Source organism: Hyaena hyaena, unplaced genomic scaffold (assembly GCF_003009895.1).
Source record: "Hyaena hyaena isolate Hyena2069 unplaced genomic scaffold, ASM300989v1 scaffold_760, whole genome shotgun sequence".
Classification (NCBI taxonomy): domain Eukaryota; kingdom Metazoa; phylum Chordata; class Mammalia; order Carnivora; family Hyaenidae; genus Hyaena; species Hyaena hyaena.
This window is the reverse complement of record NW_024081391.1, coordinates 879,947-906,169: the sequence shown is the minus strand read 5'-3', so window position 1 is coordinate 906,169 and position 26,223 is coordinate 879,947. Positions and strand designations below refer to the sequence as shown.

Here is a 26,223-nt window from a genome sequence, read left to right as displayed (position 1 = left end):
CATTTTTTTTTAATTTTAACATCTAAATGGGGCAGGAGGTGGGGGGGTGGGGAGATGAGCATCTGACTTCAGCTCAGGTCAAGATCTCATGGCTCAGGAGTTAGAGCCCCGCAGCGGGCTCTATGCTTACAGTTGAGAGCCTGGAGCCTACTTCACATTCTGTGTCTCTCTCTCTCTGCCCCTCACCCCACTCACGCTCTGTCTTTCTCTCTCACTCTCCCCCTCTCAAAAATCAATAAACTTAAAAAAAGATGGTAAGGGGCGCCTGGGTGGCTTAGTCGGTTAAGCGTCCGACTTTCACTTAGGTCATGATCTCGCGGTTCGTGGGTTCGNATAAATGTTTATATACCCAGCAGCAGAGCTTCAAAATACACAAAGCAAATATGAAAAGATTAAACAAAACAGACAACTTAGTACTTCTAGATTTCAATAGCTCATTCTCAATAACTGATAGAAGAGCTTGTATGAAAATCTGTAGATACAGAAGACATGGTTGATGGGGCGCCTGGGTGGCTTAGTCGGTTAAGCGTTCGACTTTCGCTTAGGTCATGATCTCGCGGTTCGTGGGTTCGGGCCCCGCGTCGGGCTGTGCTGACTGCCAGCTCAGAGCCTGGAGCCTGTTTCAGTCTGTGACTCCCTCTCTCTCTGACCCTCCCCTGCTCACGCTGTCTCTCTCTCTCTCTCTCCTAGAAATAAAAACATTAAAAAAAATTAAAAAAAAAAAGATGGTAAAAAATCTAAATTGCAATGCTTCATTGTAACTATTAGCCAGAGGGTAGTCATCCTGTATTTGTCACACCTACTCAAAAGAATCAAAACTTGCCAAATGGGTGCCTAAGGCTTGGAAGAAAATTCTGGAGACAGAAGAGGAACACTCCTTTAAGAAATGCTGCATCACCAAAGCCCTTGATGCCATGCACAGAGGACTACGTTGTGTGAAAATCGTGTACATTTAAGAGTAAGAAAAAAAAAAAAAAAGGAAAAAAGAAAAAAAAAAGAAAAGAGAAAAAGAAAGAATCAGAAGAGTCGGGCTCTGAAGTTAAGTTTTGGGAATACTGTTATCACGTTGCTCTTTTTAAATTTCCTTTTTATGTATGCACAAGAGTGAACTTTACAAGAGTAAATCGGTATCTATATAATTCTACACTTCCAATAAATACGAAATAAAAATTCTAAGTGATAAGAAAGCATTGTGTCAGTTTGTTATCTTTTTTCTTAGCAGGAGGTAAAATAACGGTAAATTTTACAACAGATGGCATCCAGGCAAGGGATAATAGTCTAAAGTGAGAGAAGGGCAGTTATAAGAGGGAAACGAATTCTTGAAAAACTAAGAAGGAAAGATCCACTCAAATTGGTGAATTATCAGAGGAGGGGTACAGGTGAACGAGGAAGGAAATCTGGAGTGGTTTCTAGGTTTCTGGTTTGGGCAACTGAGTCCGCATGGTAATTTACCCTGGTGGGATTGCAGGAGGAATTCGATTTAGGGTAATTCATTGCATGAGGAGCTTGCTGGCTATCCCTCATAATTGCTCTGGAGGGACCAAACCCCACTCCTGGTACTGGATCCCGAGGATCTGCGGCTCAGCCTTTATGGACTCTGCACTTCGGAGTTGTTTGTGAGAGGTGGGTAGGGAAGGCGGGCGCAGGCCAGGTCCGCACCCCTGGCTGCGAGCTGACCGCCGAACCGCCTCTACACCCAGCACTCCGGGCTCCTGGCCGTTGCGAGCCGGGGCCCGCCCACGGCTGTGATTGGCTGGAGCTGCGAGCGCCGGGGGCCGGGGGCGGGCCCGGGCTGCAGACACTGCTCAGCGATTGGCTGGTAGGTACCCAAAAGGTACCCCAAATCACTGTTGGGGCCTCCCTTCCAGAGACCTGGCGCGTATTTCCATCCAGCCCAGTCGCTTAGTTAGACTTGGTAAGCAAACTATAGTTGAAGTGGTCAGAGAACCGATCCCCTCAGCAACGGCCCCTTTCCAGAATCGGGAATGAGAGGGGAGAGCTGGGATTGGCCAATTTGCAGGGACGGGGGCGGGCTTGGCCTTACTCGGGCGTGGCTTCTGGACTGGCGCCTGTCCTGGGCTCGGATTGGGCCTCGGGATTGTTAACGTTACTGGGAGGCGTGGCCGACACTAATAAAGTGTGGGACCCGCGCGGCAGCTGCGGTCAGTTCCACCGCAGCTAGAGCCCCTGGTGTCACGGGGAGGCGGAGCGCGGCAGTTGCGTCCACCTCACCCGCAGCGGTAACCCCCGTCTGTTGTCTCGTCGCAGCCACGGGAGAAAAGACGGAGCCCTCCGCCGCCACAGAAATGTGAGTTGACTCTGGCGTGGGGGGCTCGACATCTCTTTGCCAACTCCCCACCCTCAGCGCCAGACTCTGCGGGACGAAAAATGGCGCATTGCAGCAGCTGCGGCGACGCGGGGAAGCACCGCCGCGCATCGCCCCCAGACCTGGCCACCCCTGGGGAGGAAGGGTAGTACCCCCATTCCTGCAGCAGCCACAGCCAGCACCCCACGGGCGGGGTCGGGGCGCGGGGGTCCCACCTTCGTTGCACTGTCTTCTCTCGCCTGCGGGGCGCTTCATTCAGGTCTCCATAGTAGTGAAGCCCGGGACTGGGCGAAGTTGGGGCGTGGAGACACTGGGGAGGGGGTTTGGGACCCTTTCTTGTTGTCTGATTGAATCTGTACTTACGGCCTCTGGAAACAGTAATGAGTAGTGCACTTGCCAGTTAGTAACTTGGCTTGCTCTGCAGCCTCTGGATTTATGTATGGCCCCTCACCCCGACTGTGACGTGTTAGCCACCTCCCCCGTGCCCCTCTTGGCAGTGAGCAAAGGTCCCGAAACTTACCTGACAGTTCTTTGGCGCCAGGCGAGCAGCTCAGAAAGACCCAAGGGGCAGTGGCATGTGATTCCAAGCAGCCATTCATCTCAAGGCCACCTGTATAGGGGAGGTGTTTTCCTGCCGTTGACTCTTAGCCAAGTATTTGGAAGAGAAATGGAACCGAGGATCCCCACAATTCAATTTAGTGTCTGACCGTCTTCAACATCAGTCTCATTCCCAAGATCCTGAGGGAGCACTGTGGCTAGACGAATCAACTATTTCCCTGTCAGGACCACAGTGAATTAAAAACAAGATTTTTCATTCTTATTACTGTCTGGGGTTCGGGCTTGGTCCTAGATAATATTTGTGTTGCTTCTCCTAGTGACAAAAAAGGGAGAAGATTTACTTAATGTTACATATGGGTTATGACTACTCCTGGATATTTTACTGCTGAGTGTTACCAACTCCCAACAAATAGTAAGTGAAATGGTCCCTTCAGATGCTTTATAACCATTTCGTTTTTCTTTATTTGATTTCTACAGTTTTAACCATATGTGATATTTTATGGATTTTGGCCAAGCCCTAAGATTCCATTTTTTTTCTCCCACTTTGGGGAAAAGGGGGATCCTTCTCAGCGGACTGGTTCCCAATAGCAGGCATGTGGGATGAACTGGAGGAGATGGAGGGAGCATGGTGAGTAGCAGGGCATCACAAGATTTCTGACCTTAATCTTGTCATTGGTCCACTGTCCTGGACTGCTTCCAAGACCAAATACCGGCTGCTACATACTCAGTGAATTTTCCACCTTCAGAGAACTAGATTGCTTAGCTCAGTAGTAACACAAGAGTCTTGTGGCCCTCATGGCTTCGTGTATTTCTTTGCTTCCCTTGGCTTTAGAGTGAAATGAGAAAGCCATTTCTTGAATGGGGATGAGCCGGGTATAATCAGCGGGTAAAGCCTTTCTGAAGAGTTACTCTCTATTTTTTTTAGACCGAAAGAAATTCACTTAGGGAGGAAGAACTTTTGGGTTTTCTATTGTGAATAGTCAGGGCATTTCCTTTTTGGTGACTTGTGATGGTTTAATTCCTAATGCTTTTGCTCTTGGACTGGGCCTGTGAGGTATGTTTTGTGAGATTCTACTTCTGTTTGAGTTCTTACTATAACTTCTATTCTCCATCAAGTTTGAGAATCTCCCACTGCCAGTGGATTCCTCCTTGGGAGAGAAAAATCTCATGCCCTAGGTTAGACTTCCAGAAATTCTTTAGGAGATGAATTTAGCCTCCATTGTTGGGACGTGGAAAGGAGCTTTTCTTGAAGACCTCACACTGGATTCATCCTTTCTAAGGCTAAGGGAAAGTAAGAACCATCTCTGTGTATAGTAGTATAATCCAAGATTTCTCTTTGGGACATAAAGAACTAGGGGAGCCTCCTGGGACTTGATGCCAAATTTAGAAAAGGAAGGGACATGATGTTTGTGATGCATGTACATTGGGGACCATTACCCATATTTTTGCTTCCTGTCTGTGTTCTTGGAACAGTTTCATAACTGACACAATTACTTTGGGCCCCCAGTTCTACCGAAGTAGAACTCCTATCTTCTCTGCCCCAAACAAAGCAAGTGAACAGCCCTGACTTAACTCCACCTACAGAAGTTTTGCCTTCGGTGATTCTCCCAGGTTGTCCCTGGGCAGTCCCAATATGCCAATCATTGTGTGAAACAACTGTTAACTAGATCCCCTTTTCTTCAGGCTTTGTGTAAAAGAGCTGCTCCTAACAGACTTGTCCTGAGGGCTTAGTCTTTTGTGTGAATTTCTCCTAATCTGGATAGGAATTTTCCAGTCTGACTTCACATGAAAGGCTTCTGACAGGAAAGTGCCATCTAGTCCAAGGCTGGCACATTTGTCTCTGTAGCCTTTGTGCCAGAGGATATTTGAATTTGGGTCGAAGGATAGCCCCAAGCAGGATCTCTTGATGCCATCCTGGATGTCCCTGAGCTCCACTGAAGTGTTGTTATGGGATCTTTCGTCTTTTGCTTCTTCCTCCATGCTGCATCTTCTTACTTGGTGTCGGTCAAAAAGTTAGAATCCTTTGTAGTTGCGTGTAACCTAATCATCATTGCGTTGGTGACGGGGGTGAGAATGCATGTGATTCCTTTCTGTCTCGGTTACGTTGTGTGCTTGGCCCACTTCTCTCCACAGGTCTGCTCCAGCTCAGCCACCCGCTGAAGGGGCAGAAGGGGCTGCCCCCGGTGGGGGCCCCCCTGGGGGTCCCCCTGGCCCTCCTCCTAATACGACCAGTAACAGAAGACTACAGCAAACCCAGGCACAAGTGGAGGAAGTAAGTGGAGAGCTTTGTCTCTGGGAGTTTCCAGCTGATAGAAGTTTAGAAACTTCTTTTCCTTTTTTTTTTTTTCAACCAGAAGGGCAAGGCATTCTTGAGTTACACGGGGCCGGACTTATGATTCCCTTCCTGTTCTCACCCCTGTCTCTAGCAGGGAAGCTTACTGGCCTTGTTTCTGCCGCCCGCCTCAGGTGGTGGACATCATGCGTGTAAATGTGGACAAGGTCCTGAAGAGGGATGAGATCCTGTCACAGCTGGATGACCGAGCTGACGCCTTGCAGGTGGGAGCATCACGATTTGAGAGCAGTGCTGCCAAGCTAAAGAGGAAGTATTGGTGGAAAAACTGCAAGGTGAGTTTTCTTGTTCTCTCTGCCTTTACTTCCTGGGCCTCAGGTGCTACATACATTCGGGTGCTCCCTGCCTCTGGTGGCACAGGATCTCTGCCTGTAGAACTCTGGGGAGGAAATCTGAACGCCTCCTTGAGATGCATTACCGGCGCTGGCCACCAGGGTAGGCTAGAGTATTCAGAACCACTAACTGGGGGACAGTGATACACTGAGCTTGGAAATGGTCAGTCAAGCTGCTTTTCCCCGAAAGACCCCTGGAAAAACCTCCCCGGCCATTCCCCCCCCCCCCCAAGCTAACATCAACATGGTGGCTTGGCTAGATATATATTTAAATACCCGCCAGCTTTTAGCAATGAGCTGAACACTTCATGATGAAAATCGAACCAGCTGGCTAAAGATCCCGTCTGTCTACACCTCCACTTGGGTTTCTTTCAAGGCCTTCAGGCAACAGGAGCTAAACAAAACGGAGCAGGCTGCAGATGCTGGGATGTTTCTGGGAAGCTTCAGGTGTGGGACCAGGGCGGTTGTCTAATGGGGACTAGGAGAGGGGGGTCCTCCCAGAGAGTCCTGCCTGTGGATCTCCTGGGTGACGTGTGGTTTCTTCCACTGTCCCAAGGACAGAGGTAGTTCTGATCCCACATCTTTAGTGGGAATATGTCTTTCCTCCTTCCCCAAATCCAAGGGCCCATTTTCGGTCAATGTTTCCTCAGATGATGATCATGCTGGGAGCTATCTGTGCCATCATCGTGGTAGTTATTGTAAGTAAGTATCGCTGAGGTTGCTGGTGGGGTGAAGAGGTGGGAAGGTCCTGGAGTCTTCTCCCAGCCCTGCCTGCCTGCCTGCCTGGGGAGTGGGGCTGCTCTGACTGAGGTATGGAGATCGCTGCTGTGGGGTCATCACCTGGTTTGGGAGGGAGGAAGGGCAAGGGCAAGGGACTTCCTTGGTGCACAAGCCCTCCCTCTGCAAGATACTGTGGGAAGATGGTCCTCCCTGTCCTGAGGAAGTGGGGCTATGCTGTTTGTCACTGGCTGGGGTCAGAGGGAGACCATGGGGATAGAACACATGCAACGGAAAGGCCTGATTGTCTAGTAACTTGATGTAATTTGCCCTCTTGTTTTCTCCTGTCTCTTTCTCTTTTCCATCTGGGACTTCCTGATTCCTGTGTCCAGTCTACTTTTTTACTTGAGAATGTACCACCCCTTCCCTGTTCTCCATTGCCATCCAGTCTCATGTTTCTTTCCCTCTGTTTGCTCTCTCAACAAACGTCCGCATCTGCCTTCCTCCACCCCGTCCAGGCTTCTCCGTTGCCCACTCCTCGTTTTCTGTTGCTTTCATTTGCACCGTGTCCCTCAACACTAGAAATGCTGCTCGTGGTGTGGTCCTAGAGTAACTACCTGAAGAGCAACAGCTGGCACCTCCTCCCTACCCCCTTCTTATGTACTCTCTCAAGTTCCCCCAAAGCCGAAAAGAATGGGAGGCCAAGAGAAGAGGAAGGGGTGTGGCTGGGGTCATGTGCCCAGGAAGGTGCCAAGACCGGGGGAGGAGAAGGGTGTCTGGTGCCCATGGTGTCACCAGGAAAGGCCAGGCCAGTGGCAGGAAGAGGCTGCGAATAGCTCGCAGAATGGCAGCTCGCTCAAGACCGCCCTGGCCACGTGGGGCTCTTCCCCTAGGCCAGGCCCTCAGAGGATCCTGGGGTGGGCCCAGAGGCCGACTCGGTCCTGGTGCGATGATACCCTTTTAGGAAGTCAAGCTTGTTTTTGCAGTAGTTTCTGATCTGTTCGTCCAAGATTCTCTATGTTGTCAGGGATTTTACAACCTTTTGCTTTGTTTTTGGGAGACCTAGAGCACACACATTAATTGCAAAAGTACCGGCTTCATTCCTATCTTAGAAGCAGCCCCATAAGCTCATGACTACGAGGAGCTGTCTCTCGTCCACATGTTCTGGAGCATTCTGGGTTGTTTCTGAGAGTACCAGACAGTTCCATAGAGCCAAAGCTTGGGACTCTCCATTTTAATTGTTGGCATAGATAAAGGGAGAGTGCACGTTAATTCTAGAGAGACAATGAGTCAGGGGCCTAATTTGAAAATAACAAGCTCGGAAGTTTTGGAAGTTTTCTCGCCTGCTTATTGAGGGGGGTCCTGTTCCTCCCTTCCCGTGGATAAAGTGTGAAGTGTTAGGAATGAGGATCCTTGGACCCTCAGGAACTCCTTTCCTCTACACTATTCCCAGCTACTTGCCAAAGGCATGGATGAGGCAGGAAGTCCTTCCTGAGGGTAGTCAGTTCTGAGTGTTCAGAGAAGTCTGGTATCCCTGCCAGCCCAGTCTCACGTGGGAGGCAGGACAGTCCGTAGACAGGTGTGCTTGTGTACTGCTGTGTCATGGGGCCCTGTCACCGAGAGCCACCTGTCTGTCCTTCCTGCACTGTGTCCCCCTTCTGAACCACCTGCACCCATCTGAATGCCACTTTGCCTCCTTTCCTTTCCTCTCCGCATGCTGTGTGGGGTCAGACTTCAGACGCCAAGGCGGCCGCTGCTGGACTTCAGGCTGGGGCGTTGAGTGGAACAGACCCAGTGTGAGGGGAGGAGAGCAGGCTGGGAACAGGAGGGGGAGCACCCATGACTCTTGATTCCTCCTCTCATCTGGCCCACGAGCAGGAAGAGGCAGAGGGCGGGCTGGGCTGGGTCTGGATGCTCACTCTCCATGCAGCAGCATTTCACGGCGCAAAACCATCCTTCCTCTCCCTTCGCCCCTTTTCCTGCATTCCCTTCGTCCTGCCCCAGGGCAGGACTGAAGAGCTGGAAGAAAGCAGTCAGTGTACCCTCCCAACGGCCCCCCTCGAAGGTCTCCACTCTCCTCTGGGCTCCTCCTTGCCTAATGCAGGGGGTCACCGCTGGAGAAGAACCACCAGTGTCCTCGATGTGTCCCAAGCCTGGAGCAAATTCACCCTCTTGGTCCACCCAGCCCTGTCACGGGAATTCTTTCCTGGGTTTCTGTCCCTCTGAGGCCCACCAGATGTAGCTGGCTTTGTTCTTTTGGGGATGTTTGCCCTCCTACTTTCTTTCTCACCCCACCCTGTACCCTCTTCTGTGTCTTTGCTGTCCCCCTCCTCCCACCCCCCATGTGCATGAGCAAATATGCAACCAAACCCTGGGACTTTGCAGTCAAATGAAGCTGAGCTTCCCACATCCCCTTCTTCTTTGGTTTGCCATGAGGCGATGTGGGGTTTCCACTGTGTGTCTGTCATCACCTCTGTCTTTTTTCCTATCCCTAACCCCATACTTGTATAGAATAATAACAGTTGTACTTCCACCAAAGGCATGTGGCATATTTACCAATTTCATGTATTGTGAACAAAGGCAAAAAAATATAAATTCCTACCACTAAACCGACTTGGTTGCTGTTTGGGTTGGAGTCACTGAGGAGGGGCTGGGGGCGGGGGGGTGGTTTTCCTTCTCGAGCCTGATGTTGTGCGAGGCCGGAAGGCTGGCTTATGTGTGCCGTGTGGTCTTCTCGAGATGAAAGATCTGCTTGTTGGCAGAGGAAGTGGTCTCTGCTCTGTGTTCATACCTGGAGCAGCCCAGCTCTTCCAGGTACCAGCGAGAGGAAGCGATGGCAGGAAGCTGAGCGAGCATCTCAAACATCACCTCACAAACAACTGCAGGCTTTCTCAGACGCCTCCAGTCTGCCTCCTTCCTAGGTTCTCAGGCTGCCTGTCCTATCTTGGGGGGGAGGTGGGCAGGTGAGGCCTCAGCAAACATGCCCATTCCCCAGCAGCCTCAGTACGTACGGTTTCCTTAGGCCGAGTTCCACTGTACTGACAATTTAGAAATGGATGAAGCGAGATGCCCCTGCAGTTGAGGGACTGAGCAGTTTGTAGGTGACCTGAAATGCCCAAAGGGGCATGACCTCAGTTGCAGCTCAAGGACACACAGAGCAACTGGCGTGGAGCCCCAAGGCTGCTGCTGAGGGCCTTCGTGTGACACCCTGAACACTCTGCAAGTCAGTGTGGCTGGGCTTGGGGACAGGGCTCAGTTGCGTCCAGTGTGGGGAAAGACAGGAGAGAGGAAAAGCTTTGTTTCTGAGCACACAAGGAGTTTTATTTAGAGTTCAGAGGCTTGTGTGTGATGGTCCAACCCCCACCCTCTGCCCCACCGCCCCTCACTTGCTCCTTTCCTAACATCTTCCCAGTTGCTTTTCCTACCACAGGCTTGTTTTTAACCTCCACCCAGACACTCTGCCTTCCTACCACCCTCCCAACCTCTTCATGTTTTCTCCGTTGGTGTTCAGCCCAGGGACACAATGAAGGCAGACAGAGACGTGCACAGAGCCAGAGCTCCTGTGACCTGTGCCTTCTCATGCCTTTCTTCAGGCCTTTTTGACTTCTGACACTAGCTAGGGTCCTTCTGGGAGAACGTGGCTACTCCTTCTTACTGAGGCAGGAGAGTGGTTACCCAGAGGGCCTCAGCGTCTCGGCAGGCCTCGGTGAGGGAGCTGGGAGAAAACAAGGGGAAGGAGGTTGGTTGCAGTTGGCGTGACCCCCAAAGTGGTGGGGGGATGGGCTGGGACTCGGGACACTTGGGTTTCATCCCTGATCTGGGTGGGGAGGTGACTACAGCTGGCTGACCTTCAGGTGAAGAGGGGCTGGGGCAGGGCTGAGGACCAGCGGGACCTTACCTGAAGCCCCAGGAACAACAGCGCAAGAAGGAAGAGGCTGCTGGCAAAGAGGACTCCAAAGGTCGTTTCCTGCTCTGTAGAGTGAAAGCAGCACGGGCAGGAATTAGTAGACAGGAATCCTTTTTGAGCCCAAGTCAGATCCCGCACCTGCCCCAGCAAGAGGGACGCAGCGGGGAGGGAGGGAGAGACCCAGACACCCCATTCCCGGTGAAGGAGCTCTTAGCAAGTGCCCTGCTTGTGTCGTGCGCTGCAGTGCTCATACTTGTTGAAGGTTGTTGGATGTCCATGTGTTCCTCCACACGAGGTTTCCTACCTCTTCCCACCTGGGACGTTTTTAATTACTTCGCGCGTGCACGTGAGAGGTTAGATTAATTGTTGACAGGTAAACTAGAATTTTGCGACTAGCTGGGGAATGATGTAAGCTGAGATAGAACCCCAGTTTTGGGGAAACTTGGCAGTCTGGCGAGCCACCAAATGATGCCCAGTGTTCCAGAATGTTTGCATCTCTTGTTTAAAACCTTTTAATGATGTTCTGTGACTTCAGGATGAAATTCCAGCTCGAAGGCCCATTGTGATCTGCCCACTAATAGCCCAAGAGGGTTGAAGACCGTAGGGGAGCTCATTTTTCATATTTTCTTTTCTACCATCTACTAGGTAGGTGACCTTGGGGCAAATTTCTTAACATCTGTGTCAGTTTGCTCATCAGTAAAATAGGGGTCATGATAATACATGTGATCACACAGCTAAGTGCTGTAGCACAGTGTTTGATTCATGTAAATGCTCAATAAATGTAATTACTTTCAAGCTGCAGAGCCACTTCTCTCTTTTCCTACACCCCCTTGGCCCTAGCTGTGCAGTTCCCCACATTCTCCTTAGACTTATAATTTGGCTGTCACATGTGCCCTTAATTCCATCTTGTGTGTTCCCTTCCCACTGAGCTAGTGTGAATGTTAGCTTGGTGTGAATGTCTCTTCCAGGCCATCCTCCCTGACTGCCTAGTCTGTTCCTCCGACCTGAATAAGCCTCCTTGAGGGCAGGAACAAATCACCCTTGATCTCCAGCTCTTAGTACATTGCCTGGTACTCTAGAGCCCGTGTAATGACATCTCGGGATGCAGTGGCAGCTGTGGAGGCTGAACCAAGTGCTGTGGAAGCAGAACAAGGCCAAAGACAAGCACTCCTGGTACCTGGTGGACCAACCCAGGTGCTGGCCCTAAGGGGTTCCTCCAGGGAGACGTGGGTGACCTGGCAGGTGTAAGTGGTGCCTTCAGGGCCAGGTTCTGCCTTCAGGAAGGAGGAGACGCTGTAGGTGCCCACTGGGCTTTGCCGGAGGCTGGAGAAGGAGGCCCCAGAGACTGCAGCTGGGGCTCCACCTGGCTCCTCTCGGGTCCATGTTACAGTCACGTCCAGAGGATAATAGCCAGTGATGCTGCAGATGAGGCTGGGTGGCAGAGCTTTGTTTGCCAAGCTCAGTCGTACTTTGGGGGAAGCTGGAAGAAAGAACGAGGGATCAGATTCCAGAAGGATCTAGCTGGACAGCAGGGTTGCTCAAAGCCTTCTCTTCCTGCTGGGAGTGAGAGCAGGGTGTGGAAGCTCAGTGCAGTGCCAAAAGGGCTGGCCAGAGGCAGGCCAGGACGGGGTGCATCTTCCACAGGTAACTGAAAAGCAACCGTGAAACCAACTAAAGGGTCGCTGCTTATCATCACCTAAGCCTGCGATTTTAAACAACATCAGTGATGAAATACTGCTGCCAGTCAGATGGCCCCCTCCTTGGTTTGCTGCTGCTCCTTCTTAGGATGTGGTCAAAAGGACAGGGGTGCTTGGAGACAGCCAGCCAGGGCAGGGCAGCAGGATCCTGGGCTGGGAAATTGCTTGATGAAATTATCCTGGAGTCTGACAGAGAACAGTCTGCACTTCTAGGGTGGAGATGGCAGTTATTAGGCTGTGGCCATTTAGTCTGCTTCTCAAGAAGTTGCCCTTGAGTTGGATTCTGTCCTGGAAAACACCTCCGTAGGCATATCCCTTCCCCTCTCCGTGGAGCACTGAGTATGACTTTACCTTGGACGTGGAAGTGGATGATTTGTTGGGCTTGGTACAGAGAGGTGGTGATCTGACAAATGTAGGTCCCCTCGTCCTTCACAGTGAGGCTAGGCAGGGTGAGGGAGGCATCCCCAGCCAGGAGTACCTGCTCCGACTGCAGCGTGGCACCCTCCCGCTTGGCCTGGTGCTGCCCCGTGGTCCAGCTGTACACCAGCTGGCCGTGGCCCTTATGTTGCAGCCGCCACTCCACGCCAGTTAGGTCTAAGCCTGGGGCCACGGAGAAGCCACAGTGCAGAGAGGCTGAGGACCCCAGCAGGAAACTCAGCGATGGGGTCTGTGTTGTCACTTGGAGCTCCACTGTAGTGAGAAAAAGAAGGGTAACTGGGGGTTACTTCCTCCTCGAGTCCACCTGCTCTCTGAGCTGTGGGCATGTTGTGGGCATATGCCTGCCCCCTGCCTCCCTTCTTGGACAGTGAGGCCAGCTGAGCTAATTTCCCATTAGGTGGAACCACAAAGTGGGGCGCCTGGCTGGCTCAGTCAGTTGGGCATCCGACCCTTGATCTCGGCTCAGGTCATGATCTCACAGTTCATGAGTTCGAGCCACACATCGGGTTCTGCACCAATGGCATGGAGTCTGCCTGGGATTCTGTCTCTCCTCTCTGCTCCTCCCTTGCTTATGTGCACGTTCTCTCATTCTCTCTCTCAAAATAAATAAATTTAAAAAAAAAAAAGATGGAACTGCAAAGAAATGGTGTTCTGGAAAGGCAGCATGGCACACATGGTGATCCTAACTATTTTGGAGTCATTTACCCCTGGATAATCTGACGAAAGCTATGGATGTCTCACCAGAAAGTTACACATGCAAAATTATGGGTTACTGTTGACCCTCAGGTGAGACCACTGGAATACCAGCAAAAGCTTTGGAACCCTGCTTCTTCCATTTACTAGCTCTGTGACCTTGGCCAAGGCAGTAAGGGTTGCCAAGGTCATCTGCTTAAGGCAAGGCTGCTGTGAAGACTAAATAGGAATGAGAGGTTTTTTTTTAATATATATTTTCTTTTATTTATTTCTAGGAGAGAGAGAGAGAGCGAGCGAGCAGGGGAGGATCAGAGAGAGAGGGAGATACAGACTCTGAAATAGGCTCCAGGCTCCGAGCTGGCAGTCAGCACAGAGCCCGACGCGGGGCTCGAACCCACGAACCACGAGATCATGACCTAAGCNCAGGCTCCGAGCTGGCAGTCAGCACAGAGCCCGACGCGGGGCTCGAACCCACGAACCACGAGATCATGACCTAAGCGAAAGTCGGACGCTTAACCGACTAAGCCACCCAGGCGCCCCAGGAATGAGAGTTTTAAAAAGCCCACAGTGGTAGTATTTGTGCCAAACATACTAAACCTGAATCAAATGAGGAAAACAATCAGACACATCCAAATGGTGGGATACTCTACAGGACAGCAGGCCTGGACTCTTCAAAATGTCAATGCTAGGAAAAGACTGTTCTGGAGGAAAGGAGGCTAAAGGCCCAGGACAACTAAACGTATGACCCTTGTTTGAATCCTGGACTTAAAAATAAATCAGAAAGCTATAAAGAACATTATTGGTGCCACTGAAGAAATTTGAATTTGGACTCTATATCAACAGTAATACTACATCAACTTTAAAATTTCTTAAGTCTGGGGGCACCTGGGTGTTTTCTGATGTTAAGCGTCTCTTGACTTCAGCTCAGGTCATGACCTCATGGTTCGTGAGTTCAAGCCCCCCACCTCCAACTCTGCACTGGCAGTGTGGAGCCTGCTTGGGATTCTCTCTCTGCGCCCTCTCACTTGTGCATGTGCGCATACACGCATTCTCCCTCTCCCACTCTCTCAGAATAAATAAATGAACATTAAAAAACCTTTCTTAAGTCTGATGCTCAGTGGTGTACCAAACAATGGTGAGAATGGTCTGCCCTGGCAGGGAGGAGTGTTCTATTACTGACGGTGTTCAGAATTGCCAATATGGTGGTGGCGTAATGGTGAGAGTATTTTCTTAAAGTCTTTACGCACTGTACCCCCATCTTGCCTGCATCACCCTATACTGCTCCCCACCTTGGTTTGCTGCCAAGGTGATGGTTTTGTGATTATGAAGGAGAATATCCTTGTTTTTGGTTATAAACTTTGTGTTATAAACCAATACACGCTATACATGGAAACATTTGGGGTGAAGTGCTGGAGTATCTGCAACTTACTTTCAGTTCACGGTGGGGGGGATATCTATCCTTCCATCTATCAAGAGAGAGAATGTGGCAAGACATTAATAATTGGTTGATATAAGGGCGCCTGGGCGGCTTAGTAGGTTAGGCATCTGACTTCAACTCAGGTCATGATCTCATGCATGGCTCATGAGTTTGAGCCCTGCATTGGGCTCTGTGCTGACAGCTCAGAACCTGGAGCCTGCTTTGGATTCTGTGTCTCCCCCTCTCTCTGCCCCTCCCCTGCTCACGCTGTATCTCTTTTCTTCAAAAATAAACATTAAAAAAATAATTAGGTTGACCTAGGTGAATGGTACATAGGTGCTCATTCCATTATTCTGTCACCGTTTTTTTGTAGGTTTGAAATATCCCTACAAAAGGTAGAAAGATAGAAAAGGGGAGTACCTAGCCATGTCAGGACTCTGGCTGGCACTGGACAGACATGAGAACCCCTCTTTTCTGCTATGGCAGGATAAACTTGAGTGTTCTGGGGCTTTCTATGGATAAGAGGCTAGCTCCCTAATCTGGGCTTAGTTGTCTTCTTTTTGAAGGCAAAATACTGGATTTGAGAAACTCTGGAGAAGCCCATCATCATGTTCTCAATTTCCTGTGCCCTCTGGGATGTGCCAGATGGGACAGAGGAAGGACCAGATTTTGCTAAGAGTCAATGCATGTGCATCACTCTAATCATCCTGAAGCACCAGAACAGGCTGGCTTTCCCTGGGATACAGCTGGTGCTTGGCTTAATAAGACTACTATGGACAGCATATGTGAATAGAGCCTTGCATGTCATTTCCTCACACAAGGGAGGTGAAAATGATCCCAATCCAATTCTTTTTGAGTCTTTAGGGGAAAGGACTGAGGCTAGGGGACACCCTGGGATGACTGATATGGATGGATATGGACTTCTTCCCTTCCTTTTCCTTCTAGTCCCTCATAAACTGCCCACTTGACAAAACCCACAACTTTATTTCTGCTACTATTAATTTTCTCACCTGCAGTCTGAACCATCCCCTGGGGGCTCAGGGGCAGCTTCAGTGTGGGGTGCAAGACAGTCCCATTCTCAGCGTCCCTGAGAACCTTCATCACCATGGAGACACTAGGTCCCCCTCCGGGTACCTGCACGTTGGTGATGAACGAAACTGTCTTCTCAGTGGCCTGGAGAAAATAGTGGGAGATCTCACAGGTCACCTTCTTCCCGCTGCAGTCAGCATGGAGCAAGGCCTCGGCCTGGGGAATCTGTACCAAGTTCACTGGGGGAGAAGGGCAGCACAGAGATCTAGTTAGATTGAGAACACCTGGGGCCATGGGAAACAGGGGCAGTGGGTGTACTTGGGAACTGGGCTGTCCCAGCGGAGGGAGCCCAGAAAGATTGGGACGTAGGGTGGAGAGCTCTTACCTGAGGCCTCGAAGGTAACAGGTGGCGTGTCTTTGGCCAGTGTGTCCCCTTGGAAATCGGTGAAGGCTTCCAGGGAGCCATCGTCCAGCACTGGTACCTGCCTCAGCACGAGCAGGGCGTCCTCCATGGTCCTGCTGCTAGCAAGACTTCCAAGGTGTCTGCTTTCCTCCACCAGGAAGCAGTCCAGGACCACATCCACTGCCCGCCACTGCCTTTCTGCTGCAGGTGAAAGACTGGGGTGAGCACCCTCTTGCCCAGAGACTTGCTTCTGTACTCGCCTCACACCCCAACTGTGGAATCATCAAGGAAGGAGTGAAGTTCTCTTCCAGGGCCCTAGCTGTCTCTGTGTCCCTCTCTTCTCAAACCAGCTTTCTGGGAAGCACCTGCTAGTCCAGGCACATACCTGGTATGAATTATTCAAAATCTTGGATTTGCATTGCCCAGGGGAGTTTATGTTTTTATTCTTATTACAACAGCCAGCTGAGAAACTCTTCTATCAAAGGACTTCTCAGCAAAAGCAGATAAGCAAAATTGCCACTGGAAGGGGAGACAGGCCGCCTGTGTGTGTGTTTGGGGGGGCGGGGGAGGTAGTTGGTAGCCATCTTCCCGATTTCCCAGCCAGCCCACTGGGTCTGCTCTACTTTCAGCCGTTACAGGTGGCCTTCCCCTCCTCCACCCCCGGGGTTCACCTCCCCGGGGACTTCCTAGCTTTCCGCTTGGGAAGGTGTCTGCTCCCCGGCAGTGACGTCTCCAGTAGGCCGCCCACCGCATCCACGGAGGAGACCTCTCTTCCTTTGGCCTTTCCCGCAGGCTTCCGCCCCCTCTCAACGCCATTGGTTCCTTACTTTGCCGGCCTTTCTCCTTTTGGGCTTAGGAGGCTGCTGGAAGCCGGGCCCTCCCCCACCCCCTTCCCCTTCTGGAATCTCGGGGTGGGTGGCTCCCCGGTACGCCTTGGGCCCAACACTCCTCCCCACACTCGGGCCCGCGCTCCCCGCTCACCTGGGTCGGCCGCAGCTCCGCACAGGGTCAAGGCCAGGCCCAGCAGCAGGTCCCACCCCTCCCCCGCGCCCATGGGGGCTGCGCTCCCACCCCTCCCGCCTCGCCACCCCGCTCCACAGCGCCGGCTGGCGCGTCCCGGCTGGAGAAGGGGGCGCTCGCTCTCCCAACCGCCCTTCCCGCCTGTTGCGTTCTCCTCAGTCCTTGGCCTGCTTCGCTTTCGCTTTCGCTGCGAGCGTCACCGCGGCCGCCTCTGCCCGTGAGCGAGACCCCTAACTAGGTGCTCGCGCCAGCGTCGTGTTCACGGCTCTCCTTTCTGCCCCCGCCTCCCGCACATCTTCCCGTTATTTCGAGACCTGACTTCACGGCCCGCACCCCCTGACTCCCACCCACGAGAGCGGAGCCCGAGTCGGGGGCAGGGGGGAGGGGGGAGGGGGAGACCGAAGCCAGAAGCAGGATCCCCGGGAGCCTGGGGACCTTTCTTCATTTTCGGTTGGTGCCACACCCACTGGCGGTCCCACTTCCGCGACTTGGATGGGCCCCGACGCTAGTCCGCCCGGGAGAGAGCTCCTGCCTCAGCTCCGACCTGGGACGCGAGGCCGGCGTGGCTGGCGCCCTGAGACTGGAACTTCAGAGCGCGCGCGCGGAGAGCTTCTGCGTGTGGCTGGCCGTCACTTTATTTTGCCGGATTTCTGTCAGTGATACAGCACGTGGGGTTTCATAGGCAGAAAACGTGTTTTCCAGCTAGGGCCGCAGCCCTCCAGGGCGGCGCAGGGGTGAAGCTGGCGGAGCCGGGGCTCCTGTGACCCACCCACCACCGCACTCCCTCGCGTCCTTGTCACTGCCAGTCTCCAAAAGGCACTTTCTCAAGGCTTGCACACAGGAGAGGGTCCTGATGAGCGGATGGTACTGAAACTGGGGGTGCCAGGTCTCACCCCCCACCCCGGAAGGCGACAGGGTGGGATGGAGGCTGGGGTTTTGTTGTAGTGATGACTTCCCTGCCCCCCAGCAGGCTCAGGGGTAGGAAGCAGGCTCTGGTTTTCGGTAATCTTCCTGAATGGGGATGGCGCCCCCTTCCTCCTCCCTGGGGCAGCTGTAAGGACACGGCTCTGCAGGTCTCACTGGACTTTCTTCTTTGTCTGCAGGAGGAGAATCAGACGCAGTAAAGGTGGGGGATGGTGAGGAGAGTGCAGGTGAGCGAAGGAGGGTTAGCTTGGGGGAGGGCTGTCGGGGGGTTCCGGCTAAGAGGAGAGGAAGAGAAGCGGGGAACAAGGGTGGGTAAAGATGGCGCGAGGGAGGCTTCCAGGAGGTCCCAGCCGTGGGTGGCGGGGCTGAGGTAGTGGGGGAGGCTGCAGGCGCAGGACTGGAGACCTGCGTTTTGTCTCTTACTTAGTCCATGTTTTTTTTGTCGATGGAGGCACAGGGCTCCGACCGTGGTGAAAGCAAGAAACATTCCAGAGAGGACCACAAAGATGCGGATGCAGTCCGTGCTGCACAGGGACCGCTGCGCTGTGACAGACAGGGGCCACACAAGGGGTATTGGGGAGGGCCTAGGTCTTGACTCCCCTCAGCCCAGGCTACCTGTCACCCATCCTGACAACTCTCTCTTACTCCGCCCCCAACGGCTACCATTGGACTAAGTCTTTGCCTAATTCCTAGACTCTGCTGCTCCCCCTTCTTACCCCTACTCCTAGGAGCTTTCTGGCTGACTTCCCTCTCCCGTATGCATTCTCTCTGGGGGTGGAGAATGGGGAGGAAACTCACGTGGCCCATGGGTCGAGAGAGCTGGGGCAGGCAGCCACCTGAAATCAGCTAGAGTCTGCACCTGCCGGACTGTCCCGGCCTCTGGCATCTCTGGAAAGAGAGACAGGGTGAGCAGCAGGAGGGAGCCGCCCAGCGCACAAGTGTGGACTGAATGAAGGCCTGAGGCCTAAGAGGCGCTGGGTGAGATGGGAAGGCTGACCAGCTGGCCGGGCCACTCATGTGGGGAGGGTGCTGGTTGGGGGTGTGACCCTCACCGCTGTGACTGGGCAAAGCGTTGCCTGGAACTTACTTTCAGCGTAAGGTAAGTGAGTGGGTTGTCGGTGTGGGTCTGAGGCTGGAGGAGATGGGCGAGGCAGCAGTGAAAGGTTTGAAGGAGGATCACACTCGGTACACTCCTTGTCCCTGCACTGCCAGCCCTTGGGACAGGCGCACTCTGCATTGGCGGTGAGGGTGCAGTTTCGAATGAGGAGACCTGGCAACAGAGGAGGGCAGGGGGAACACGAGAAACTCGGGCCTCAGTGACCAGCAAGGTGCGCTTGCTAAATCCTAGCTTGAGCTCCCATCCCGACCCAACCTGGCTCCAGGAACGACTGCCCCATCCATACAAAGGCCTGCCCCTCCCTGCTGTCATCCGGCGCCTCTGCCTGTATTACTATCGCCATGAAAGGAAAAACAAAAACCTTTTAGAAAATTCATGGTTTGGAAATACAAACTGTAAACAATAGAAACAGCTTGCATGATTTTCTCTTTTATTCATATATGTACAGAGAGGGACACAGATCAGAAGCATGAAGCTTCAGAATCGCTACAAATCAGACCCACAGACAAGAGCAGCCGTGTTTCTTTTTAGTCACTGCCTCCTTCCACCCACATATAACCACTATCTAGCCTGACTTCCTAACACTGCGAGTTGATTTTGCTTCTTTTTGTACCACGTATGTGTAGTCATGGGTGTGTACTCACTTGTATCAGGCACTCTTACTCAACTCTGTGAAATTCATCTACATTGTAACCATAGACTGTTCTTTCTTCTCTATAGTCTTCCACTGGATGATGAATATCCCATGATGCAGTTGTCTATTCTACTGCTAATGGCAGTGGGTAGTTTCCTGTTTTTAAGCAATTAGGAATTGTGCTGCTATGGTCCCTGATAGGTTTTTATTTTTTAATTTGTTTTTAAATGTTTATTTAGTTTTGAGATGGGGAGGAGAGAGAGAGACTCTCAAGCAGGCTCTGGGCTGTCAGTGCAGAGCCCGACGCAGGCTCGAACCCACACACCATGAGCTCATGACCTGAGCCGAAATCAAGAGTTGGACACTTAAGTCCATCAATGGACGAATGGATCAAGAAGATGTGGTTTATCTATACCATGGAATACTACATGGCAATGAGAAATAATGAAATCTGGCCATGTGTAGCAACATGGATGGACCTTGAGGGTGTTATGCTGAGCGAAATAAGTCAGGCAGAGAAGGACAAATACCATATGTTTGCACGTATAGGAGGATTAGGAGGAACTTAATGGAGGACCAAGGGAGAGAGGAAGGGGGGAAATGGTGGGGGAAAGGGAGAGAAGCAAACCATGAGAGACTTTTGAATGCGGACAAAAACTGAGGACTGATGGATGTGGGGGGCGGGGAGATGGGCATGGAGGAGGACACTTGGGATGAGCACTGGGTGTTATGTGGAAACTAATTTGACAATAAACTATTTGTAAAAAAAAAGATTTGGACACTTAAGCAAATGAGCCGCCCAGATCACCCTCTGTTAGGTTTTTAACTTTACTAGAGAGTTACTTGATTGCCAATATACTTTGCTTTTATTATTTAAAAAAATTTTTTTAAATGTCTATTTTTGAGAGACAGAGACACAGAGTGCAAGAGGAGGAGGGATAGAGAGAGAGGGAGACGCAGAATCTGAAGCAGGCTCCAGACTCAGATGCTAGCACAGAGCCTGATGCAGGGCTCGAACCCACAAGCCGTGAGATCATGACCTGAACTGAAGTTGGACACTCAACCGACTGAGCCACCCAGGTGCTCCTACTTTGCCTTTAAAATAGAAATTTTATTCAAGTGTAGAGGTGGGGTGCTGAACGACTGCCAATAAATTATAGTAGAGGAGGGTGTGAGGGGTTCTGGGCTCGGTTGGGCTCACAGGTGGTTGGGGTTAAGAAGAGGAGGGTGATTCTGGGGAAGGCATCAGCACCCGGACATAGGCCAGGTTTGCGCACGAGCCTGGTGGGGCCTTCGGACAGTGCGCTCATGGGGAACCAGGGAGAAGAGCCCCCACAGGCAGAAGAGGGGTGCAGAAAGGAAGGCTGGAAGATGTTGAACATGACTACTAGTACTCTAACATTCCTTTAGCATATGCCTTTTGTCAGGGAAGGGAGAGGGACACGAATTCTTCCTATCCTTATGCTCCGATGGCTGCTTCTTTCTGAATTCTGACTCGTAGTTGCTACTAGAATTTGGTTTCCTTGTGGCTTACCAGGAATTGTGTGCCGGGCTGGACAAGAATCTGCAAGAAGAGAATAGTGATGGGGGAGGAAGATCACCTCAGACCCCGAAGCAGGTTGGGCAGGAGGGTATCTGCCCAAAGAGAAGGGAAGGGTTAAGGAGGGGCTGGGCTTGATTACAAGTGGAAGGAGTGCCCTTGTTTTCAGTGATGAGGATCCAGAGACCTGGGAGTTCTCTTCACCATGTTTAACCTGTGTCCCAGGTTCCAGGCTGACTTTTCCATCTTACCCATGGGAATACTGAGGTCCAGAGGGGGCAAACTCACTCAGCCTCCACCTGATCACCTCACCCCTGGCCACTGTTGCCTGGAGTCCCACAGCCAACTGTTGCCCGAGTGCTTTGGGGGCCTATGGGCTGAGTCTTATGAATTGCCTGGTCTGGGAGTTTGGGCTGGCTCAGTACTGGGAAAAGGCCTTCTGGTGGGGCCTGCACAGTGAGTGGAGAGGCTTTGACTAAAATACTCCCAGGGGCGCCTGAGTGGTTTGGTTGGTGGGGCATCCAGTTCTTGGTTTCGGCTCAGGTCATGATCTCACAGTTCCTGAGGTCAGTCCCCGAGTAGGGCTCCGTGCTGAGCGTGGAACCTGCTTGGGATTTTCTTTCTCCCATTCTCTCTGCCCCTGCCCGACTCGTGTTCTCTCTCTCTCTACCTCTCCTTATCCTTTTCTCTCTCTCTCAAAATAAACATTAAAAATGAATAAAATAATTCCAACCCTGCTGAGGTTGCTGAGAAGAAGAGAAAAGCATCCATTAATATATTTTTAAGTTAAGCGGACTGAGGAATATGTATTGTGTATTCGAGATGTTGTTTTTTGACTTATTTGCAATGGCAAAACCTTTTTTAGTTTGTTTTTTTATTTAATATTTATTTATATTGAGAGAGAGAGAAAAAGAGAGGGGGAGGACTGAGAGAGGGAGGGAGAGAGAGAATCCCAAGCAGGCTCCATGATGTCAGTGCAGAGCACGATGTGGGGCTTGAACCCACAAACCAGAGATCATGACCTGAGCTGAAATTGGATGCTTAACTGACTGAGCCACACAGGCACCCCAAGGGGCCACTTTAAAATCTGCTGCTCTATCTGGGCTGGCATACAGTTTCTGAAATTCTAGCTAAGATGTAGAAATAATAAAAGAATTCATAACAGCTGCACATGTTACACTTCTTCATTTAAAAAAAGATAAAATTGCAAAATAAACATAGGCCACAAACATATTCATTTTCCTAAATTGGCTTTTGTGCAAAAAAAAAAAAAAAGGGTGTTACTCACTGGCTGGTATTGTTATTTCCTTAGGGGCACCTGGGTGGCTCAGTCAGTTGAGGCTTCAACTCTTGATTTCAGCTCAGATCATAATCTCATGGTTTGTGGGATTGACTCCTGAGTCAGGCTCTATACTGACAACTTGGAGCTTGCTTGGGATTCTCTCTTTCTCTCTCTCTTTCTGCCCCTCCCCTGTTTTCTCTCTCTCTCAAAATAAATAAACATAAACATTACAAAAAAAAAAAAGAAAGAAAAGAAAAGAATGGGACACCTGGGTGGCTCAGTTAGTTAAGCGTTTGACTCTTGATTTCAGCTCAGGTCATGATCTCTCAGTTTGTAAGTTCAAGCCCTGCATCTGGCTCCATGCTGATAGTGTGGAGCCTGCTTAGGATTCTCTCTCTCCTTCTCTCTGCTCCTCCCCTGTTCTCTCTCTCTCTCTCTCAAATAAATAAATAAATACAAACATAGAAAGGAAGGAAGGAAGGAAGGATGTACTCCAAGTTCCAAATGAGTGTGCACTTCAGACACAGCCAATTCATCAATGGGGGGTCTGCTCATCTGAAATCTGGGCCCTAGGGCCACCTCCCTTTTGTTCACTTCCCCCTTTATATTGTCATGATCTGAGTTGTGCACTCATTCTCTGTAGTCCCCCAAATTCTGCTTCCCCCATTCCCTGTAACACTAGAGCTCTCTTCACATCGGTATGTGCCCTGTCCAGAGCACCCCAGTTCCCAGCATTGGCTCCACTGGCAGTGACTTTGAAGTGGCAAGCTCTGACCTCCTTCCTCTTTGCTTCACCACCACTGGCTCTGCCACCTTGCCCCCCCAGAAGTTTGCCCATCTCACCAGAGTTACAATGCCGACAGCTCTCACAGTGGCGCCGGATGTGGTGGTCTGGTGAGAAGGAGGTGCCCGGTATACATGGATCACACTGAGCAGCCCCTCCATGTCTGTTACAGTCCTTCACGAGGAAAGTCCCTGTGAGCAGAGGTCTGGGTCAAGGCCCAAGGAAGGCCACTTCTCTGCCCTCTTCAAGGTGCTACCGGATTCCTCTCCTTGCTGCAACCCAGATGCACTCTCCGCCGCCCTTCACCCCAACCCCCTGGCAAGGGCTCCTCTCTTACCTGGCTTACACATCTGGCAACACAGTTCTCCCGGGGCCCAGTAGTGCTTCTCTGGACAGCACTTGGGGGCTGGGGTGGCCGAGAGCCCTGTCAGGATCCCCAGAATCCACAGCCAGCAGAGGGGTGGCCGGTCCATGGCTCTTGCCCAGGGAGCTCTCTCTGCACTCCAGTGGCTGACTGCTGGCCTCTGCGGGGCCGCCACCCCCAGCTGGGTGCTGGCACCTGCTCGCTGCACCTCTGGGCACGGCTGCAGGTCCTCTTTGAGTTGCTGGCTCCAGGTGACAAACCTACCTTTGATGGCAGCTGAAGCTCTATTGTGGCTGTTTTTTTTTTTCTCAGAGCAGTGACTTCCACCCCCTCCCCCTTTTCCATGTGTCGGGTGCTGGGTGCTGGGTGTGGGCAGAGTATTAAAGGGCACGCTCTGTCGGAAGACTTGCTGCTCTTCTAAGACATCCACCACCTCTGACACGCTGGCCTCTCTAGGGTTTCCAGCTCGCTCTTGTGTTCACTAAGAACTTAACCCATCGTGCCTTCCTCTTTTACAGAATGTTGGATCACGGGGCACCCACTTCTCCTGTTCACACACTTGTACACATTATGCCCACATCACTCCGGGTTCACAGCTTACAAGCTATTAACAATTTAGAGAAGGAAGGGGAACCTGAACTGAGTACAGGTCCACAAACCTTTCTCTGAAACAATTGGAATCAGATAAAATTTTCATATTTGGGGGAGAAGCATCACAAGATGCCTCATGGGACAGGGTAGCACTGACACTCAAGCACAACATTTCTGCAGCAAAACTATTGAATATTTAAACTAAGTTTCATTGGGGCACCTGGGTGGTTCAGTTGAGCGGGTGAACGTCTGACTCTTGATTTTGGCTGAGGTCATGTTCCGAGGGTCATGATCTCACGGTCATGATCTCACAGTTGTGGGATTGAGCTGTCTGTGTCAGGCTCTGCACTGGGCATAGAGCCTGCCCAAGATTCTCTCTCTCTCTTCCCCTGTCCCTCCCCCCCCCCGAAAAAAAAATTAAGTGGGGATGAATAAGGACTGTAGCTAACCCTTGCATCGACCAAGGTCTGGTTTTATGGCCAAAAGTCTGTCACAGAATTGTTTAAAATTGCAAACAAGGGACTTAAACCTGTGTCCTCTCTGCCGGACTCTGCTAGGAGATCACATGTGATCTCATCTACTCTTCCTGCCAACCTGTGGGATGGGTATCACGCCTGTCCATCGGCCCTCCCTCCTCATCTCACTACCGTCTTTATCCACCTTTGTCCGTCCCTGGTGTCCTGGAGCACCTGGGACATCTCCCTTCCCAGCGTTGGCACTTGGGATTAGATTCCTCTGGGTCATCGCTTCCCTTCTTCCTCTGACCTGGGGATACTGGAACTAGCTGGACTTTCCTCTCTTTGAGTCCTGGGAACACACGGCTTATTTCTCCAGGACACTTTTCATTCAGGGGCTTTGCCGTTGTTTTCCATTCTGCTCATAAAATGTCACACTCCTGTGCGAGGTGAACATGATGACCACTACACTACGGAAACAAGGCTGCAAAATGTCACACTCCTGTGATCTCACTTGTTAGGTCTGTTCTCTGTCTCACTCTTGTTTCCTTTCTCTTCATATTTTCCATTCTCCTGCCTTTCCCCCCTCTCTTCAAGAGGGTCCTCACAAGTGGGAAGCCATATATGAGTGTGATCTGAAGAACTACTTATACCCAGCCATCCTTTTCCCTATGTGGCAGGGTGCCTGAATTCCCTCCTCAGAGTGGGAACCGTGGGATCTGAGGATTGTGATGCCACTACCAGCCCTCCCCCTCCGCAGATTATGGTCACTGTCTTCACTGTGAACATTTTTTTTTTTAATTTTTAAAAATGTTTTATTTATTTCTGAGAGACAGAGAGAGAGACAGTGTGAGCAGGGGAGGGTCAGAGAGAGAGGGAGACACAGAATCTGAAACAGGCTCCAGGCTCTGAGCTGGCTGTCAGCACAGAGCCTGACGCGGGGCTCGAACCCATGAACCGTGAGATCATGACCTGAGCCGAAGTTGGACGCTCAACGGACTGAGCCACCCAGGTGCCCCTTCACTGTGAATCTTAAACCTTGGGCGGGCATGGGGAGATGGGGCCTGTGGGGTTGGATGACCCCATGCAGGAACAATGAGGAGTTAGGACCTTTAGGGAGAACTTACCCAAAAGGGAACTGGGGGGCTCTGGGAGGACTGACTAGCTGTGAGCTACTCAGCCATGCAAGGGAGGCATTTGTGCTCTGAGCTAGGGCCCACTGTCCCCTCTCCGTGGGGGAAAGGGCAGGAGCAGGCTCTGCCTGGCTGTCCTGGCTGGAGGACCCTGGCCAGAAGGAGGAAAGCCAGCTTTCGGGACCTCACTTTCCTCTGGGCAAATGGAATGACCTCATCTCCTGTCTTCTGTGCTGTTTGCATCAATTTCTGGTAAGTCTTGGCCTCTCCTGGCCTGGCTCCCTGGCCAGGTCCTTCCTCTTGTCCCCAGGCCCTGTGAGTGCAGCCTGCTGCCCTCTCCTCCAGAATCTTCCACTACCACATTCTCTTTTGGGGTGCAGCTTCTCTCCACACCTGCTGGCACAGAGATACATCTTCTCTTCTCAACATCTTCCTTTTCTTGAATCTCCAGAGACACATTCACAGAAGACTTCTTTTGATGATGTTTGCTACTTTTTTTTTTTTTTTAAAGT

The 26,223-nt window shown here is 51.5% G+C and overlaps 3 protein-coding genes across 8 annotated transcripts; 1 reads left to right on the top strand and 2 right to left on the bottom strand.

Annotated features, from left to right (window-relative positions):
• The first annotated feature begins 2,178 nt into the window (after positions 1–2,178).
• On the top strand, positions 2,179–8,892 carry VAMP1 (vesicle associated membrane protein 1). 4 transcript variants are annotated; one of them, XR_005525739.1, is made up of 6 exons: positions 2,179–2,308; positions 3,362–3,512; positions 5,018–5,156; positions 5,351–5,509; positions 5,850–6,013; positions 6,217–6,281. XR_005525739.1 is itself a non-coding variant. In XM_039218390.1 (6 exons), the coding sequence occupies exons 2-6, from the start codon at positions 3,478–3,480 to the stop codon at positions 6,690–6,692; spliced, it is 402 nt and encodes a 133-aa protein (XP_039074321.1). In that variant the 5' UTR covers positions 2,179–2,308; positions 3,440–3,477; the 3' UTR covers positions 6,693–8,892. The 4 variants fall into 4 exon arrangements, 3 of the variants coding, with proteins under 3 accessions (XP_039074321.1, XP_039074320.1, XP_039074322.1); XM_039218390.1 differs by lacking the exon at positions 5,850–6,013 and adding an exon at positions 6,676–8,892 and having other exon boundaries at positions 3,440–3,512; positions 6,217–6,268; XM_039218389.1 differs by lacking the exon at positions 5,850–6,013 and adding an exon at positions 6,676–8,892 and having other exon boundaries at positions 6,217–6,268.
• Positions 8,893–9,581: 689 nt separating this feature from the next.
• Positions 9,582–16,954, bottom strand: TAPBPL (TAP binding protein like). Of its 3 annotated transcripts, none has more exons than XM_039218387.1 (7): positions 16,849–16,954; positions 15,850–16,068; positions 15,446–15,703; positions 12,239–12,577; positions 11,368–11,670; positions 10,182–10,255; positions 9,582–9,998 (listed from the first exon to the last, which is right to left on the bottom strand). In XM_039218387.1, the coding sequence occupies exons 1-7, from the start codon at positions 16,919–16,921 to the stop codon at positions 9,969–9,971; spliced, it is 1,296 nt and encodes a 431-aa protein (XP_039074318.1). In that variant the 5' UTR covers positions 16,922–16,954; the 3' UTR covers positions 9,582–9,968. The 3 variants fall into 3 exon arrangements, with proteins under 3 accessions (XP_039074318.1, XP_039074317.1, XP_039074316.1); XM_039218386.1 differs by having other exon boundaries at positions 15,850–16,065; positions 16,849–16,928; XM_039218385.1 differs by lacking the exon at positions 16,849–16,954 and adding an exon at positions 16,539–16,635.
• Positions 16,955–17,500: 546 nt separating this feature from the next.
• CD27 (CD27 molecule) lies at positions 17,501–23,803 on the bottom strand. The gene is made up of 6 exons (XM_039218388.1): positions 23,506–23,803; positions 23,228–23,359; positions 18,899–19,081; positions 18,610–18,699; positions 18,235–18,354; positions 17,501–17,984 (listed from the first exon to the last, which is right to left on the bottom strand). Exons 1-6 carry the CDS (start codon positions 23,639–23,641, stop codon positions 17,860–17,862), a joined length of 786 nt encoding a protein of 261 aa, XP_039074319.1. The 5' UTR covers positions 23,642–23,803; the 3' UTR covers positions 17,501–17,859.
• Positions 23,804–26,223: the final 2,420 nt, after the last annotated feature.